The sequence below is a fragment of the Syzygium oleosum genome, unplaced genomic scaffold (genome assembly GCF_021117445.2).
Source record: "Syzygium oleosum isolate NSW1041296 unplaced genomic scaffold, Sole_v2.1 Sole_v2.03, whole genome shotgun sequence".
Taxonomy (NCBI): domain Eukaryota; kingdom Viridiplantae; phylum Streptophyta; class Magnoliopsida; order Myrtales; family Myrtaceae; genus Syzygium; species Syzygium oleosum.
This window is the reverse complement of record NW_026607487.1, coordinates 6,491,747-6,509,399: the sequence shown is the minus strand read 5'-3', so window position 1 is coordinate 6,509,399 and position 17,653 is coordinate 6,491,747. Positions and strand designations below refer to the sequence as shown.

Below are 17,653 nucleotides of genomic sequence, written 5' to 3'. Positions count from 1 at the left end.
AGATACGTTTAGAAATCAGGTCCAAAAGACGTGGAAGTCCTTTGGCTTTTACTACGTCTAGGTTCATCCTCCATTGGATCACTTCTAGATATAGTATCTCGAGACCTCTTATTATTATCAATTGGCTCATATACTATGTTATACGGAAATATATTTTCAAAGAACGAAGCGTCCCTTGATTCAATGACCGTATTAACATGTATATCTGGGATTTCTGACTTGTGAACAAGAAAACGATATGCATTGCTATTCTGAGCATATCCGATAAAAACACAGTCAACGGTCTTTGGTCCTATCTTAACCTTTTTAGGCTTAGGAACCGCAACCTTAGCCAAACACCCCCACACTTTGAGATAATTCAAGTTAGGCATTCTGCCTTTCCATTTCTCATAGGGAGTTTATTGTGTCTTTTTGTGGGGTACTCTATTTAAAATAAAATTTGCTGTTGAGACAGCTTCCCCCCACAAATTTTGCGGTAAACCAGAACTGTTCAACAATGCATTCATTGTTTCTTTTAGGGATCGATTTTTCCTTTCCGCCACACCATTTGATTATGGTGTATAAGGAGCAGTTGTTTGGTGAACGATACCAAACTCAGTACAAATTTCCTCAAAAGGAAATTCATATTCACCTCCTCTATCACTTCTTATCATTTTAACTTTTTTATTTAACTGAGTTTCAATTTCAGATTTATACGTTCTAAAAGCATTCACAGCCTCATCTTTGCTACTAAGCAAATAAACATAACAATACATTGAACAATCATCTATAAATGTGATAAAATACTTATTACCACCTCTTGACGGTATTGATTTCATATCGCATATATCTGTGTGTATTAAATCTAAAGGTTCTGTAACTCTATTATCTACAGAATGGAAAGGATGCTTAGAAAATTTAGATTCAACACACACTTGGCATTTCTCACTTGGACAGTCAAACTTCGGCAACAGTCCCATATTCATTAATTTCTTTATCGACTTATAGTTAACGTGTCCTAGTCTAGCATGCTAAATATTAGAAGACTCAAGCACATAAGAAGAAGCAACTTTATTCAAATCATTCTTGATTACAACAGTCATTACATTCAGCTTGAACAAATCATCACTCAGATAATCCTTTCCTACATACATCTCATTTTTGGAGAGTACAAACTTATCAGATACAAAAACCAACATGAAGCCATTCTTGCTAAGGAGAGATCCAGACACTAAGGTAGCGAATGATAACCATTCTGTTCCGGAATGAGTTCCTGAACCAGAAATAGATTTTTGTATTTCTGGTTCCTGGATGAGTTTCTGAGAAAAAAAACCCGTTTGATAATGACAAAAAATTTCTATTTCTAGAACAGAAACCCGTTTGATAACAGCACAAAATTTCTATTTCCTGAAATAAAAACCCGTTTGATAAACAACAGAAAATTCTATTTCCAGGAATAAAAATCCATTTTTTTAGAAATGGAATAAAAATAATAAAAAATCCGAAAAATTCATAAAAATCTTTAAAAAAATTCAGAAAATCCCAAAAAATTGAAAAATTCCAGAAAAAATCATCAAAATGTCGAGAAAATAAAAAAAAAATTAGATTTCGGGAAAATAGGAAATTTGTTGAATTTTTTCAAAAAAAATCAAGAAATCAAAAATTTCAAAACTTCACAGAATTGCTTAGAATACCTGTGGCCACCCACTTTTAGTAAAATTTAAATTTTTTTAGGTGCCAAAAAAAAATCAAAAAATCAAAAATTTCAAAACTTCATAGAATAGTTTAGAATACATGTGGCCACCCACTTTGAGTGAAATTTAAATTTTTTAAGGTGCCCAAAACAATTCAAAAACTCAAAAATTTCAAAACTTTACAGAATGGCTTAGAATACCTGTGGCCACCCACTTTGAGTGAAATTTTAATTTTTGGAGGTGAAAAAAAAGCAAAAAATCAAAAACTTCAAAACTTCACAGAATGACTTAGAATACATGTGGCCATCCACTTTGAGTGAAATTTAAATTTTTTTAGGTGAAAAAAAACATAAAAAATCAAAAATTTCAAAACTTCACAGAATGACTTACAATACCTTTAGCCACCCACTATGAGTAAAATTTAATTTTTTTTTAGATGCCCAAATGGTATTTTTGATTTTATTTTTATTTTTTTGGTTCCTAAAGAAAATTAAATTTCACTCAAAGTGGATGGCCACATGTATTCTAAGCCACTCTGTGAAGTTTTGAAAATTTTTCTTTTTTGCTTATTTTTATTTTTTTTTCGACACCTAAAAAAAATTAAATTTCACTCAAAGTGGGTGGCCACAGGTATTCTAAGCAATTATGTGAAGTTTTTTATTTTTTATTTTTTTATATTTTTCGTCACCTAAAAAAATTTAAATTTCGCTTAAAGTGGATGGCCACAGGTATTCTAAGCCATTTTGTGAAGTTTTGGAATTTTTTCTTTTTTTCTTTTTTTTTTTTAATTTTTTTCGGCACCTAAAAAAATAAAATTTCGCTCAAAGTGGGTGGCCACAGGTATTTTAAGCCATTCTGTAAAGTTTTGAAATTTTTACTTTTTTGCTTATTTTTATTTTTTTGCATATAAAAAATTTAAATTTCACTCAAAGTGGTGGCACATGGTATTTTAAGCTATTCTCATGAAGTTTTGAAATTTTATATTTTTTTATTTTTTCTGGCACTAAAAATTTAAATTTCACTCAAAGTGGATGGCCACAAGTATTCTAAGCCATTCTGTGAAGTTTTGAAATTTTTGATTTTTTGTTTTTTTTATTTTTTTCGGCACCTAAAAAAATAAAATTTTGCTCAAATTGGGTGGCCACAGGTATTCTAAGATATTCTGTGAAGTTTTTAAATTTTAGAATTTTTAATTTTTTTTTGGCAACTAAAAAAATTAAATTTTGCTCAAAGTGGGTGGCCATAGGTTTTCTAAGCCATTTTGTGAAATTTTGAAATTTTTTATTTTTATTTATTTTTATTTATTTTTTTCGGTACCTAAAAAAATTTAAATTTCACTGAAAGTGGGTAGCCACAGATTCTAAACCATTCTGTTAAGTTTTGAAATTTTTAATTTTTTGCTTTTTTTTCTCTCCTCAAAGATCGTGACTTCCATATGAATATGTGTGTTGAAAAAAATGAATTCCTCAGAAATGGTTCTCACTTTTGTTCCAGAAATGAAAAACCAACTTTTTTTTTGTTCTCATTTCTGGTTTCAAAATCAGTTTTGGAAGTAAACTTGTCCCGGAAATAGAAAAATGAAATTGCGTTACCAAACGGGTTTCTGGTCCAAAACTGATTCTGGGAACAAAAAATCAGTTCTTGACAGAATCAGAATGGTTTTCATGCAGCACCTAAATTCTTACGAACATCTGGCACATGCAGAACATTATTTAGTGTCACAATTTTTCCAGATGTCATCTTTAGAGCAATCTTTCCGATACCTTCAACCTTAGAGGTTGATGAATTACCCATATAAAGTTTTTCATCACCCCCCACAGTTGTGTAGGACGAGAACATCGATCTGTTTGCACAGATATGACGAGTTGCTCCAGTATCAATCCACCACTCCTTGGGGTTTCCCACCATATTACACTCGGATATCATAGCAGTCAGATTGATATCATCAACACCATTGGAAATCTCTTCCATCACATTAGCCTGAGTTTTCTGTCTTTTCTTGGCTATGCAATCTTTGGCTCGATGTCCAGACTTGCCACAGTTGAAGCACTTGCCAACGAACTTCTTCAGGCCTTGAGTGGATCCCTCTCCAGACTTGCTAGGCATTTTCCTCTTCTTGTTGGGTTTCGATCCTTCTTCAACAACATTGGCCTTTGAAACCTCTAGGTTCTTCCCAACTTTCTTCTCAAAAAGCCTATTGTCTTCCTCAATCCTCAACCGAACAATCAAGTCTTCAAGTGACAACTCCTTTCTCTTGTGTTTGAGATAATTTTTGACATCTCTCCAGGATGGTGACAGTTTTTCAATGAAGGCAGCTACTTAAATTGACTCACTTAGAGTCATTCCTTCAACATGAATATCATGCATAATCACTTGAAGCTCTTGAACCTAACTTAAGACGGTCTTTGAATCAATCATCTTGAAGTCCAGAAATTTACCGACAATGAATTTCTTCAATCCGGCATCTTCGGTTTTGTATTTCTTGTCCAGACTATCCCATAACTCGTTAGCCGTTTTCAGCGGACTATAGACGTTATAGAGAGTATTGTCCAGACCGTTGAGGACATAGTTGCGACACAGGAAGTCAGAATGATTCCATGCATCCACAGCAGCCAACTTTTCTTTATTTGTCTCTCCAACGTCCAATTTAGGACCATCCTCATTGAGGAATCTAGCCAAGTTCAAGGTCGTGAGATAGAACAACATCTTTTGTTGCCATCTCTTGAAATCCATGCCATTGAACTTTTCTGGCTTTTCTCCGTGATTCGGAATAGGGTTGACCGGAGTCGAAGTCAAAGCCATTTCTGAAATACAAATACAGGACATATTCACGAACAGAATCGGAAATATATGACTGTGAACAGAATCGTTTGTTCATTAACAGAATTGAAAATTTTTAATATGAACAGAAACGAAAAACTTGTTCACGAATAGAATTGAAAATTTTAATATGAACAGAAACGAAAAATTTGTTTACGAACAGAATTAAAAAAAATTGTAACAGGAACAGAATGTATGAACAGAATCGTATTCCTATACGACTATGACAAGGAACATACGAACTATACAGAATACTTAGACCATGCAAATCATTATACGAACATAACCGAAGCAAAATTCGTCTTAAGATTGTTGTCGGCTAAGTTCGCATGCCAGAAATTGAAATGAAACGTTAGGAAAACTAACCTGAAAGCAGCACAAACAAATAAACAAAATGTTGATCCGAGCCCAACAAAGTAACGTCGTGTCCTTAAGACGAATTTGACCCCTCAATCAGTACCCGAGGATATTGGACAATCGTCTCCCAGGATAGAACGGATCTCATTCCTCTGAAGCGGTACGTATTCAGAGGACTCCTTCGAACGCAATTTTGCATAGACAACCGCACAAAATGAGAGCACGGCAATATGACTTTCGGAAAAACAGAGATTCGTTCGGTCATGCGCGAATGAATAGTCACCAGCGAATTTCGGTTCGGTTACTCTCACTCAATAAAACCGACGGGAACCCGGGCCCGATCTGAGCCGGCCAGACGAACGACGGCGGCGCGCGCGCGGGGAAACCGACCCAGCTTGGCGTAGATTCTCTCTCTTCCACAAAAATGGGGTACCCCTTGGGGCCTAAACCCATTTGTGAAGCTCAACTATTTAAACCCATCTCCCATCTCTCTTCCATTCAATGTGGGACTTCTCCACCCACACCTCTTATTCACTTTACAAGGGATTTGCACCCAAAATTCCAACACACTTCACCATAAAAAAAGCGAGCAATTTATCATGAGGAGGGTGCACTTCACCCTAAAGAGCATTGCACATTATTTAGAACAGGACTGCATCTCAACAGGAACCTTGTAATTGCTCAGTAAACAAGCATGTCCTGACACCCTGTATTTAGCTGGGTCAAGAAATGGGGGCCAGACAGCAACAAGGAGTACTGTGCGAACGATAGTAAGAAGGGATCCAACGTCATTCTCCCTCTGCCCTCTTCACCATGTGCAGTTGCAGGCCCATGTGCAAAGCATCCAAAGAACAACAATAACATACAAACTATAGATAAAATGGCAAAGAAAATCGAAAATCGATGTACATGGAGGGAGAGAGAGAGAGAGAGAGAGAGAGAGAGAGAGAGAGAGAGAGAGAGAGAGTAATAAATAAATTATTTGTGCAAAAGAGCAATGAAAATAGAAAAGTAATTATATGAATTATAAAAGTTTGATGCCTTTGGCTTCCGCGCATGTCCCGCCACAATCACCGTTCTTTCCATGCTTTGCCCATGGGGCCTGCAACTGGGAAAGGTGAAGAGGTCTTCCGCTGCTTCGTACAATAATTCTCGTTCTTGTCTGGCTCCCATTTCTTGAACCACCCCTTGTAATTTCCCAAAAAAAAAAAACCTAGCAGTTAATTAAATTTATCAAGTTGTCCGTCTTTGGAAAATATTGAGTCGGTGGACGAACTGGAGTTAGGTACTCCCACTATACACCTAATTAGACATAAGCCTGTCTTATCTAACCTTATTGTCTTGAAATTTCATATTTGTTTAACCTTGATACCAATGAGGTATTTACGATATTTTTTTTCTTTTTAAAGATTTAGCGATCAAATTGTGTCTAAACTAGCTTGAAGGTTTGCAATGAAATTCGATCTGGGGCCACTCAATTTTCCCCCTCTAATCTTATGCATAATGTATCTTTATGAGAGCAAATCTAGGTAGCAACCATAGTAATGAAGAAAAGTAACGTTTTTTTCTTTCTGGACATTATTTAGATATGACTTTTTTTATCAAGTGTTTATGGACACCTGTTGAGCAATCGACTGCATAATTTTTGGAGCTTTCAGTACATTGAGCTCTCGTGTTAAGGTGGTATTCGATCTACATGAACAAAAATTATTTAATAACTTCTCCTTTTTTTCGTAATGGGATGGGGTTCATGAGGCTGCATGATGCCATATGATCTATGTGATGCATGATGGTGGTGGATGGGTGTGTTTGGGAATTCGTGTGATGTGAGCGGTGAGAGAGAACGATTGATCCCGCGTGGCTTTAATGATGCCAAAACTGCGGTGCGACTCTGCAGTTTCGGGGTTGGTTTGGAGACGGGGCCCTCTTCTTTACTTTCTGAGCCTTTGGTGGCTTTAATGATGCCAAGACTTGTTGGTCCCGCGTCCGACCAACTTGCTTCCGATAAAATATAGGCAAAAGAAATGAAATTCAAATTCAAATGAGACGAGATGAAATGCAACGGCAGCTCCTTCCGAGAAAGAAAGTGCACTTTAGTGCTTGAAAAGTCTTTGGTTTATCACACCATCGTTTGACGCTGTTGTCCTGGAAATAAGAACTTGGGTTTCCTCTCCGCTCAGTACACTTTGTTTCAAACCATCTTCGCACTCTTGTTTAATCCTCTGCCGCTCACGAACCAAGCCATGCCCCTCGCGGAGCTCTTTCTTGGCGCTTTTCTCCAGGTGCTGTTTGATAGGTTGGCCTCTCGCGAGCTTCTCTACTTTGCGCAGTGCGAGGGTATCGATACGCTGCTGAAGAAATGGGAGAAGATGCTAATCAGTATCAACCAAGTGCTGGATGATGCAGAGGACAGGCAACTGATTGGCGATCTTGGGGTGAAGTTGTGGCTCGAAGATCTCAGGAACTTGGCCTACGATATCGAAGACTTGCTAGACGAGTTCGCCGCAGAATCTGCAAAAAACAAGTCCAAGGCAGAACCCGATACTAGCAAGGCGCGTTCCCTTCTTCCGAGTTGTTGCTTCAGATCGAGCCCAAGAGCATTTATGTTCGACCGCAAAATGAGATCCACGATAGAAGAGATGGATCGCAGATTAAAGGATGTCATCACTCAAAAAGATACTCTAAACTTGAGAGAGACTAACGGGAATCGATCAGCAGACCGTCGACAGGATAAGCCGCTTCCCACCACCTATTTGCCCGAGCCTGGTTTCGTTAGTAGGGAGGATGAAAAAAGGGAGATCCTCAAATTACTGACAGGAGAAGAGGATGATAGAACATATGCGGATCTAAAAGTGATTCGCATCGTGGGGATGGGGGGTGTTGGGAAGACAGCTCTGGCTCAGCAAGTCTATAATGATGCTAGAGTCACCGGTTATTTCGATGTGAAAGCATGGGCTTGCGTTTCTGATAATTTCGACGTGCTTGCTATTACAAAGACAATCCTAGAGACAATCAATGGCCATTTGTCTTGTGAAGGTAAGGACCTGAATTGGCTTCAAGATAAGCTCAAGGAAAACCTTTCGAGGGAGAAGTTTCTTGTTGTTTTAGACGATGTTTGGAACGAGAATTATGGAAACTGGACTACCCTCTTGAAGCCTTTTCAATCGGGAGCGAAGGGAAGCAAGATTATCATCACGACTCGTAATCTCCAAGTTGCTGAAATAGCCGGTGCTCCACCATATACTTTGAAAGAGTTGTCACAAGATGCTTGTATCACTTTGTTTGCATTTCATGCTCTAGGAGTCGGAAATTTCGATTGTCATCCCCATCTTGAAGAATTAGGTCGAAAAATAGTAGGAAAATGCAAAGGGTTGCCATTAGCAACGAAGACATTGGCCGGGCTATTACGCACCAAAGTTGGTCCCCATGAATGGGAAGCTATATTGAACAGCAAAATTTGGGACCTACCAAAAGAAAGTAATGACATCCTTCCGGCTTTGAAACTTAGCTACCTCCATCTTCCTTTGAATCTAAGGAGATGTTTTGCTTACTGTGCTATATTTCCCAATGACTACGAAATCGAACGGGATGAGTTGATTCACTGGTGGATTGCAGAGGGCTTGTTGGAGGGAAAAGAAGGAAAGAACTGTTGGAATACAGGTTTGAAATTTTTCAATGAGCTAGTATCTAGATCGTTACTTCAAAAGTCGAGTAGAAGTGAATCACGATTCTTGATGCATGATCTTGTGAATGACTTGGCAAAGCTAGTTGCAGGTGCAACCCATTTTAACTCAGAGGAGTTTAAGTTCGAAGGTAATCAACATACTGCATCTTTAGCTCGTCATGCCTCATTTATATCCAACGATCACATTGTGTCAGAAAGACTCAAAATATATCATGGAATGAAGGGACTTAGGAGTTTCATATCGTTAGATAAGCATAAGCAATATAGTAGTTTATTTTTGTCTCAGAAAGTGCTATGTGACTTGTTATCTGGATTGAAGTACTTGAGGGTGCTTTCATTAAGTGGCTACTGTATAACAGAGGTACCGGATTGCATTGGCAAACTAAGGCACTTAAGGCACCTTAATCTGTCACATACTTATATTAGAACGCTTCCAAAGTCAATTATTGCATTGTACAACCTAGAGGCTTTGATGTTGCGGAACTGTCTATTTCTTATTGAATTACCAAAAGGTATGGAGAAACTGATTAATCTGAGATTTCTTGACATTACCAACACTCCGAGCCTAAGAGCAATACCGCTATATATAGGTAATATGGTGGGTCTTGAGATGTTGACCGAATTTGTAGTGGCAATAGGAGATGGCTCGAGGTTGAAGGAGTTAAAAAACTTAGAGAACCTTCGAGGGGAATTGTGCATCTCTAGTTTGCATAAGGTTCGAGAAGCCGAAGATGCCAAAGATGCCAATTTACACACCAAGGAGGGAATATACCGGTTGAACATGCAATGGAGTACGAATTTTGAAAATTCCCGGAATGAAGAACTTGAAGCAGAAGTCTTGGACTTTCTTTGCCCTCACAAAAAGCTTGCAAATTTTGAAATATCCTACTATGGTGGCCTAGAATTTCCGTCATGGTTAGGAAGTCCCCCACATGTTAACATAGTGCATTTACGTTTACATGGGTGTCATAAGGCCAAAGCATTACCATCACTTGGGCAGCTATCTTTGCTGAAAGAATTGTACATCGAAGGTCTATATGCGATATGCACGGTAGGGTTTGAATTTTATGGAACTAAAAGTCCTTTTCCGTCCTTAATTACTTTGGTGTTCGAGGACATGCCATTGTGGGAGGATTGGTCTCATCGCGTCCACACCGAAGAAGTAGGAGTATTATTCCCTTGTCTTGAGCATCTCGCCATTAAGTATTGCCCTATGTTGATGGGAAGATTGCCTAGTCAACTAAGCTCCCTCATAACGCTTGAAATCAAATCTTGTCCTCGTATGGATGCCTCGCCCTCTATCACGAGCCTTCCATCTCTCAATGAATTAAACTTTGGAGGTTGTAATGAGGGGGTGCTGAAGAGTTTCGTAAACCTGACATCTCTAACCGCTCTTGCCATTGAAAATGTTGCTGAATTAACTTGCTTAAATCATGGGTTCACAAGCTCCTTGATCAAGCTAGAGAAGTTGGAGATGCGGAATTGTAACGAGTTAATATACTTGTGGCAAGATAGAGATGTCATCCGAAATCTCGCTTGCCTGAAGAACTTAGTCATCGATAGATGTCCGAAATTCATATATTTTGTGGCTCGAGAAGGAGATATGGAGCTGCCCGACAATCTCGAGACTATTGAATTGACATTTTGTGTCAATTTAGAGAAGCTCCCAAGCAAGATGCACACCCTCGCCTCTCTTAGAGACTTAAGAGTCGATAACTGTCAAAAACTCGTGTCCTTCCCCGAAACAGGTATACCACCATCGGTGATATCATTAAACGTTAGAGGTTGCAATATGTTACAATCTTTACCCAGAGGATTAAGTATTCATCCGGATGAACCAAGCACTGGCAACAGTAGCAATAGCAATAACTGCATTGACATGACGTCTTGTCTGCAAGAATTATCAATCCGCGAATGCAATTCTCTGCCAGCCTCTCTATTCAGCGAGGGTAGATTTTTACCTGCGACCCTCGAGACACTTAGGATTTCTTACTGCAATGGAGTGGAGTCGCTCGCGGAGATAAATATAGACCGTCTTCAGTCGCTTCAAGAGATTGAAATTAGGGATTGCGAGAATTTGAGAAGTTTACCTCCGTGCCTGCACGCACTGTCCCATCTCACTTCCTTGGCATTGGTCAAGTGTCCTGCATTGGAGCTAGAGTGCTTCCCTCTTCTTCCTCTCAGCATCTCGAGATTTTCTCTTAAGGAGTGTCCAAAGATAAAATCGTTACCTAATCAGTTGTATCGACTTCCATATCTCTGTGAACTGGCAATTTCAGAGTGTGAGAGTATTACGTGCTTCCCCGATAGAGGATTGCCGCCCCAGCTGCAGGAACTTACGGTATGGAAATGTGGGAATATGAAGCAGCCGGTGAGGGAGTGGCTTACCCCCCTCACCTCCCTTCAATTTCTCTGGATAGAAGGCAATGCCGGAGGAGCGGGAGAGGAGAAGGATCTTCGGCTTCCGCTCCCTTCCTCTCTGCTCCATCTCCGTATGTATGACATGAGGAAGGTGGAAAGACTGGCCAGCAGTCTCCCTCCCTCTCTCCAGAGCTTATGGATCGATAATTGCCCGAAGCTGAGGGAGTTGCCCCAGGATGGCCTCCCTCCCTCCCTTGAATGGCTCTGGATCAGGGGATGTGGGATTCTGGAGGAGCGATGCAAGAAAGGGACCGGCCGCTATTGGCCCCTCATCCGCGAAATCCCGCGGGTCAGATTGAGCCGTGACCCATTCCGGTCAATTACTTAAAAGGAGGATTCAGACTCGAATGCTATTATATGCGGGGAAGAGATAGGGGGGGTTTTTAATATTATCTGAGCTTTGACTTTTTTTTTTTTTGGGCGTAACCATCACCATCCCAATCGCCGCCTCTCTCCGCTTCTTCTTCGGCTCTCCTCCTCTCGATGGCCCTTCGGGGTAAAAACCAGGTATTTGATTTCAACTCGCTGTCAAATTCTCTCCTCAGATTTGGTACCGGTTCCCCCCACTACGATCTCATCGATCCCGGCACAAATTGTTGTTGACGGGGGCTGCTCGCGTCTTTGAACTTTGGATTTCTCGTCCACCAATTCTTTTGTCATCACTACGCTCCAGTCCTCATTACCCAAACATTCTCTCCATCTTTGCTGGCCTCGCAGGTTAACATCGGCAATTCCCACCCATTGGTGGAGCTTGTCAGTACTAAAGTCCGAGGAGGAGGAGATGCTGAAGGGTTGGACCCCGGACGTGAGATTGCTCCTCATTGTAGAGGCGAAGAAGAAGGGGTACGTGCCACTGCGGGCTAGCTTCCTTGTTAACATCTTGGACTTTGGCGGAAGCTTTTCCCATGATTTTTTGTTGGTTCTCGAATTACTGGCGGGGATAGAGGTATGTATATGTTCTCTTTCCCCCGTTCGCTGAGTGTCTTGTTTTTCCCCTGATGTTCAATCCACTAGATGAATCTAAAGTCTGGACATGATTTATATGATGAATAAATAGCAAAAGACGAGTTTGAAAAATGTTTGAAAGTTGCATTGCATCAAAAAAGTATGGCTCAGAACTTCAGATGGATAGAGCAAGTTCATTTCATGTTAATGGCAATTAAGATGCTTTAAATCCTCTTTCCCGTTTTAGTCTGGAAACTCCATTTGAACACATTTACTAAGTTGTGGAATGCACCTCACTAATTTCGATTCTTATATGTGAAATTTACTTTTGCAGCATTCACCTGAAGTGGAAGGAACTCGATATTAGCTTTCTGTTTGCATCTGCCGATTCAAAGTGCTTGTTCCCATGCGCGCAATCTTCTCATTTCTGAGCATATCGTGATGCACATCGAAATCTACGGTGGAAACGGATTTATTGCGCCTCAACCCTTCCATTCCAGCATTCTACTCACCATCCAAGACTAAGGAATGGTTTAGTCGGTTTGAGTACAGACACAAATGAAGACGTTTCACTGACTGGATAGCACTCAATGAAATCTTTGCCCAAAGTTCGTTTCGATAACTGTTCATATCCTGCTTTGTGGAATCAAAGATGCATAGCCCTGGATTCTAGAGTCGCTGGTTGGCAAAGTTTAAAGGGTGAGTAGATTTGTTTCTGCTGCTACTTTTGACTAGCTGTTTAGGAGGCGGGTAATGATCATGGGGGTGTAATCAGAATTTAGAAAGAATCTCTTCTGAAGGATTGGCAAATTGTCCGCACTGCTTGTTCATTTCTAGCATTGTATCAAAGCACATATCAATGATTTAAAGTTTCTCGTCTGTTATGTTGTTTGTTAAAATTTCCTCGGTCATCTCATTTACGTGATTATGCCCACATTCTGTTGTGCATTAGGGATCGGTTCTATGGGAGGGGAGTGTTATGATATATATATCACTTGGCTCGTTTCCTAAAAGCTTAAGCTTTTAAAAGATGCATTTGTCTAACATGCAGCAATCAAATCAAACAGCATGAGCAATCAGCCAACCCTATGTTCTCGATTGGTTCTTTCTTCTAGTTATTTTGGATGGTCTGAAAGACTTTCAGACAATCTCATAAAATCATCAGATTACAACAAGATTTAAAGCTTGGACAGTTAAAAGCCGCTCATATGCCGAAGACCTTCAGCTTATTAAATCTTTTATTTATAATCTGGTTAACTATTAGAGCCAACTCTTTCTGTTGCCAAGAAAGTTTTTGAAATGGTTGAGCGCAGGTGTAGAGCTTTCATTTGGAAGGGAGATCCGGATGCTAAAGAGGGAGCAAAAGTTAGATGGGGAACTGTCTGTCCTCCTAAGCAGTTTGGAGGCCTTAGCATTCGAAGACTGGATTTGTGAAATCTGGCTTGTATTTTAAAGTGTCTGTGGAGTATTTTGTTGAGGTACGGTCTCTATGTTTTTCCTGGCTCTATAGCTATCATCTTGACTGGAAACCAGATGCTAGTTATGCTTGGAAGAAGTTATTAAATGTCGGGAATATCTTGAAACCCCGCATTAGATATATAGTGGGTAATGGATATAATATTTCTCTTGGTATGATTTGTGACACCATGCTAGGATCTTGCGGGAATCATTTCTCAAGGAGAATAGCTTATGAATCTTCTCTTCCTCTACAGGCCAAAGTATCTGCTGTTATTCGTAACTCTCATTGGAAGTGGCCCGCTGCTAGGTCTAGAGAGTTGGTTTCCATCCAAGCTGCTGTTTGTGGTGTGAATTTTCGTAATTCCTCAGCTGCAGAGAGTGTTGTATGCACAGCTTCTTCAACTGGTTGCCTTAACTCTTTTGTTGCTTGGGAAATTGTCAGAAACAAGAATGCTGATGTTGACTGGTACAGACTTTGTGGTTCTCCCCTAATGTGCCAAGATTTGGCTTTAATTCTTGGTTAATAATGCATGATAAAATCCCTACTTTTGAGAGGATTAACAGTTGGTCTGTTGGGAGAACAAGATCTCTCTACATGTTTTGTAATCTAAGTATTGAATCTCGCTCTCATCTAATTTTTCAAGCGTAGTTTCTCTAGTGAAGTACAGAGGAAGGTCTTAATTCTGTCAAGCTAATCACTGAATCTCGCTGTCATTTAGTTCTTGATGTTTAATGTATTCAACATTATCAAGTTCTCCGTTAAGCATAGTTTTGAGTGTTGCCTTGGTGTCAAAATAAGATCGGCACCGATAAGCGTTGTAGGTTGTCTTGCTTGGGAATCTTAAGTTTGTGAAAACTATCGAGCTAGAGTAAGGTTTGTTCGAGGTTGTGCTTCTTGTTGTTTTTTGGTGTGTAAAGTTGCGTGTTTTAATCTGAAAACTATCCAGTGACGGCAAATAAATGTCAATTCCAACCCTCTTCTTTTCGGGTCCAATTTTTATGAGGTCCGGTTACTGACCTTCGCATTTCTCCAGATTGTCATTGGAGGAAGAAGCACAATCGATGAACAGGAGTTGTTATAAGGTTAAAAAGATAAATGCTTATTGACTAAGATTTCGAGAGAGACCAAAAGATTCCAAGAGAGACTTTACAACATTTTATTTTGCATTCATGGTAATTCCGTAGGAAATTCAACATCCAAATTCGGCCCTTTTTCTTGTAGCTATTTGCCATAATATCATCATCATTTTAATAAAGAAATTATTTGTAAAAAATAAAATAAATAAATAAAAATAAAGAAATTGTTTGGAACTGTCGATGGTGTTTGTGCTCGGGCTTACTTTTAAAAGCAAGTTTGTCGATGAAGACCTCTTCCAAGAAGCAGCCCCACGGCTTTGCAAGAAAATCCGACTTGTGAAGCCTTTTCTCCTTCGCCTATTTCTTTCGGACCATTGAAGGAAAGTTCCTGGACATTTTGAACGACCCCATATTGATGATGGTCGCTGTTGAGGGAGTCTTACAAACAATCTTTGGACTTTTGTAAACTCATTTAATATTAGACCATTCACGCAGAGTAATAGATGTTCATCAAATATAGCTACCCGACTTCATCGAAATCTTCTGATCTTATGATTATTCAAATCATATCACGATTGTCGATTGTTAATTGATAGAGCCGGTACTTCCTATGCATGCTCCATGAAATAGTTCTTAGCTTGCCTTGAGCGGCCTTTCACTCTCGATAATTACAAAAGACCCCTACCAACAGATGGGCGAAGTCTCCAGCTTCAAAATAAGATTGAGCGTTGTGATATAACCGCTTGTGCTTCAAAGCAATTGATTGTCTTATGCATCATTGTACATCTAGGATATTTTATTCCTTCCGGCTTTGATGAAGACACGGGAGAGATGCTTAGAATTCAGACTAGGTTTCTTTTTTGCATTTGCAGGTTACTGTTTTCAAGCAATGTACGAGTAAATTAGCATCTCTGAACGAAAAGCTGATCGGTATTAAAACGAGTGGTGGTGAGGCGAATGTTATTTACCTTCTAGCTTTGTCTTTGATATTTGCACATGACATGTCCAAGACTTTTAGCCGCTCCATTCCGGCTATGTGAAGGATGGACTTTTTTAGGGCAGCTCTTGAGAAATAGATTTACAGTCGAGCCGTGGTAGAAATGATGTCATTTTTATGTGTGGTTGCATTAAACCTTTCACAGTTATAAAATTTGAACCTAAGAGTAAAACATGCACTGAGATAATTCCGTAATTGCAATCTTAAACTAAATTGGATCAAATTAAAACTATTCCTAAGATGCAACTACCTAAATTGGATCTCCATTCTTTTTTTTTTTATATTTTATATTTTCAACTTTTTTACTTTTGATTTTGATTTTTGATTTTTTGAGGATTATCGAGCAACTCACCACCAATAAAACGAGGGGTGACATTTTTACAATCTCAAAGCATGAATGGCAAGCTGAGAAGATGTCAACATGATGCAGCGAAGATTTAGCTCAAATTACTCATTTCTTTACCTCGCAGAAAGCAACTTTCATCTCCTTCGCACAGTAATTCTTGTTCTTGTCTGGCTCCCATTTCTTGAACCACCCCTTAAACCTTGTAATTTCCGAAAAAAAAAACCTTGTAGTTAATTAAAGTTACCAATTTGTCCATCTTTGGAAAATATTGAGTCGGTGGACCAATTGTAGTTAGGTACTCCCACTATTTTCCTAATTAGACGTAAGCCTATCTTATCGACCTTGCTGCCTTGAAATTCATATTTTGTTTGACCTTGAGACCGATGAACTATTTATGATATTTTTTTCTTTTTCAAAATTTAGCGATCAAATTGTGTCTGAACCAGCTTGAAGGTTTGCAATGAAATTCGATTTGGCGCCACTCGATTTTTCCCCCCTAATCTTATGCATAATGTATCTTTATGAGAGCAAATCCAAGTAGCAACCATAATAATGTAGAAAAGTAACAGTTTTTTTCTTTCTGGACATTATTTAGAAATGATTTTTTTATCAAGTGTTTCTAGACACCTGTTAAGCAATCAACTACATAATTTTTGGAGCTTTCAACGCATTGAGCTCGTGTTCCGTTGAATAATGTTGAGACCCATATGGTCAATAGTTAAGGTGGTATTTGGTCGACATACACTAAAATTATGTAATAACTGCTCCTTTATTTGATAATAGGATGGGGTTCATGAGGCTGCATCAATGAAACCATGATGCCATATGATCTTATGTGATGCATGATGATGGTGGATGGGTGCATTTGGGAATTCGTGTGGTGTGAGTGGAGAGAACTGATAATTGAACAATAACAGAGCAGAAGTTTCGGGGCTGGGTTGGAGACAAGTCCACTTCTTTACCTTCCGAGCCTTCGGTGGCTTCAATGATGCCAAGACTTGTTGGTCCCACGTCCGACCAACTTGCTTCCGAGAAATTAAAGGCAAAAGAAATTAAATTAAATCAAATGAGACGAAATGAAATGCAACGGCAGCTCCTTCCGAGAAAGAAAGAGCACTTTAGTGCTTGAAAAGTCTTTGGTTCATCACACCATCATTTGATGCTGTTGTCCTTGAAATAACAACTTGGGTTTCCTCTCCGCTCAGTACACTTTGTTTCAAACCATCCTCGCAATCTTGTTTAGGGTGCGCATGACAACAATTCTGTGCTCGAGAACTGATTCTGCTAAAAAATGATTCTTTTTTATTCAGTGCGGATGAACTGATACTCAGCATTTAAAGGCGTTTGGTAACGGTCCAAAATTTCTATTCCTGAAATAGAAAAAGAACAAAAATGCATTTGGTAATGGCACAAAATTTCTTTTTATTAATAATATTTTTAAATATTTTAATATTTTTTTCTTTCTTTTTCTTTTCTTTTTTTCTTCTCCTCCTTCTTGGCCATGGCCTGGTCGCCGACCATGTCGCCGACCACAGGCCAAGGCCGGTGAGGGCGTCGCGGCCCTCATTGGCCTTTTCTAGCCCTCGTCTGAGCCGGTGAGGGCCGCCCTCGAGGCTCGCGGCCTAGACGAGGGCCGACCTCGTCGGCTCGGGCTAGGGCTGGAAAAGGCCGGCGAGGGCTGCACCGGCCCTCGCCTGTGTCGCCGGTGGCCGGCCAGGCAAAAAGAATGAAGAAGAAGAACAACAGAAAGAACGGGAAATAAGAAGGAGAAAAAAAATAATTTCTTTTCCAATTCTAATTCTTGTTCCCAGAATCAAGAAACTACTTTTTTTTTTTACTTTTTGATTCTGTTCCAAAACTGATTCTAGGAACAG

General features: G+C 39.4%; 1 protein-coding gene and 1 long non-coding RNA gene across 2 annotated transcripts; both read left to right on the top strand.

The window, feature by feature from the left end:
• The first annotated feature begins 6,862 nt into the window (after positions 1-6,862).
• On the top strand, positions 6,863-11,368 carry LOC115692643 (putative disease resistance RPP13-like protein 1). Its single transcript, XM_030619551.2, has one exon. The coding sequence runs from the start codon at positions 7,094-7,096 to the stop codon at positions 11,282-11,284; it is 4,191 nt and encodes a 1,396-aa protein (XP_030475411.1). The 5' UTR covers positions 6,863-7,093; the 3' UTR covers positions 11,285-11,368.
• A 63-nt stretch (positions 11,369-11,431) lies between these two features.
• LOC130137723 (uncharacterized) lies at positions 11,432-14,122 on the top strand. The gene is made up of 5 exons (XR_008816098.1): positions 11,432-11,463; positions 11,674-11,902; positions 12,236-12,600; positions 13,215-13,379; positions 13,614-14,122. It is a non-coding gene; the product is annotated as an uncharacterized LOC130137723 (long non-coding RNA).
• The last annotated feature ends 3,531 nt before the right edge of the window (positions 14,123-17,653 follow it).

What these genes read in the sequence shown, in the direction of transcription:
- LOC115692643 (XM_030619551.2), top strand. Translation starts at nt 7,094, where the DNA reads ATGCCCCTCGCGGAGCTCTTTCTTGGCGCTTTTCTCCAGGTGCTGTTT.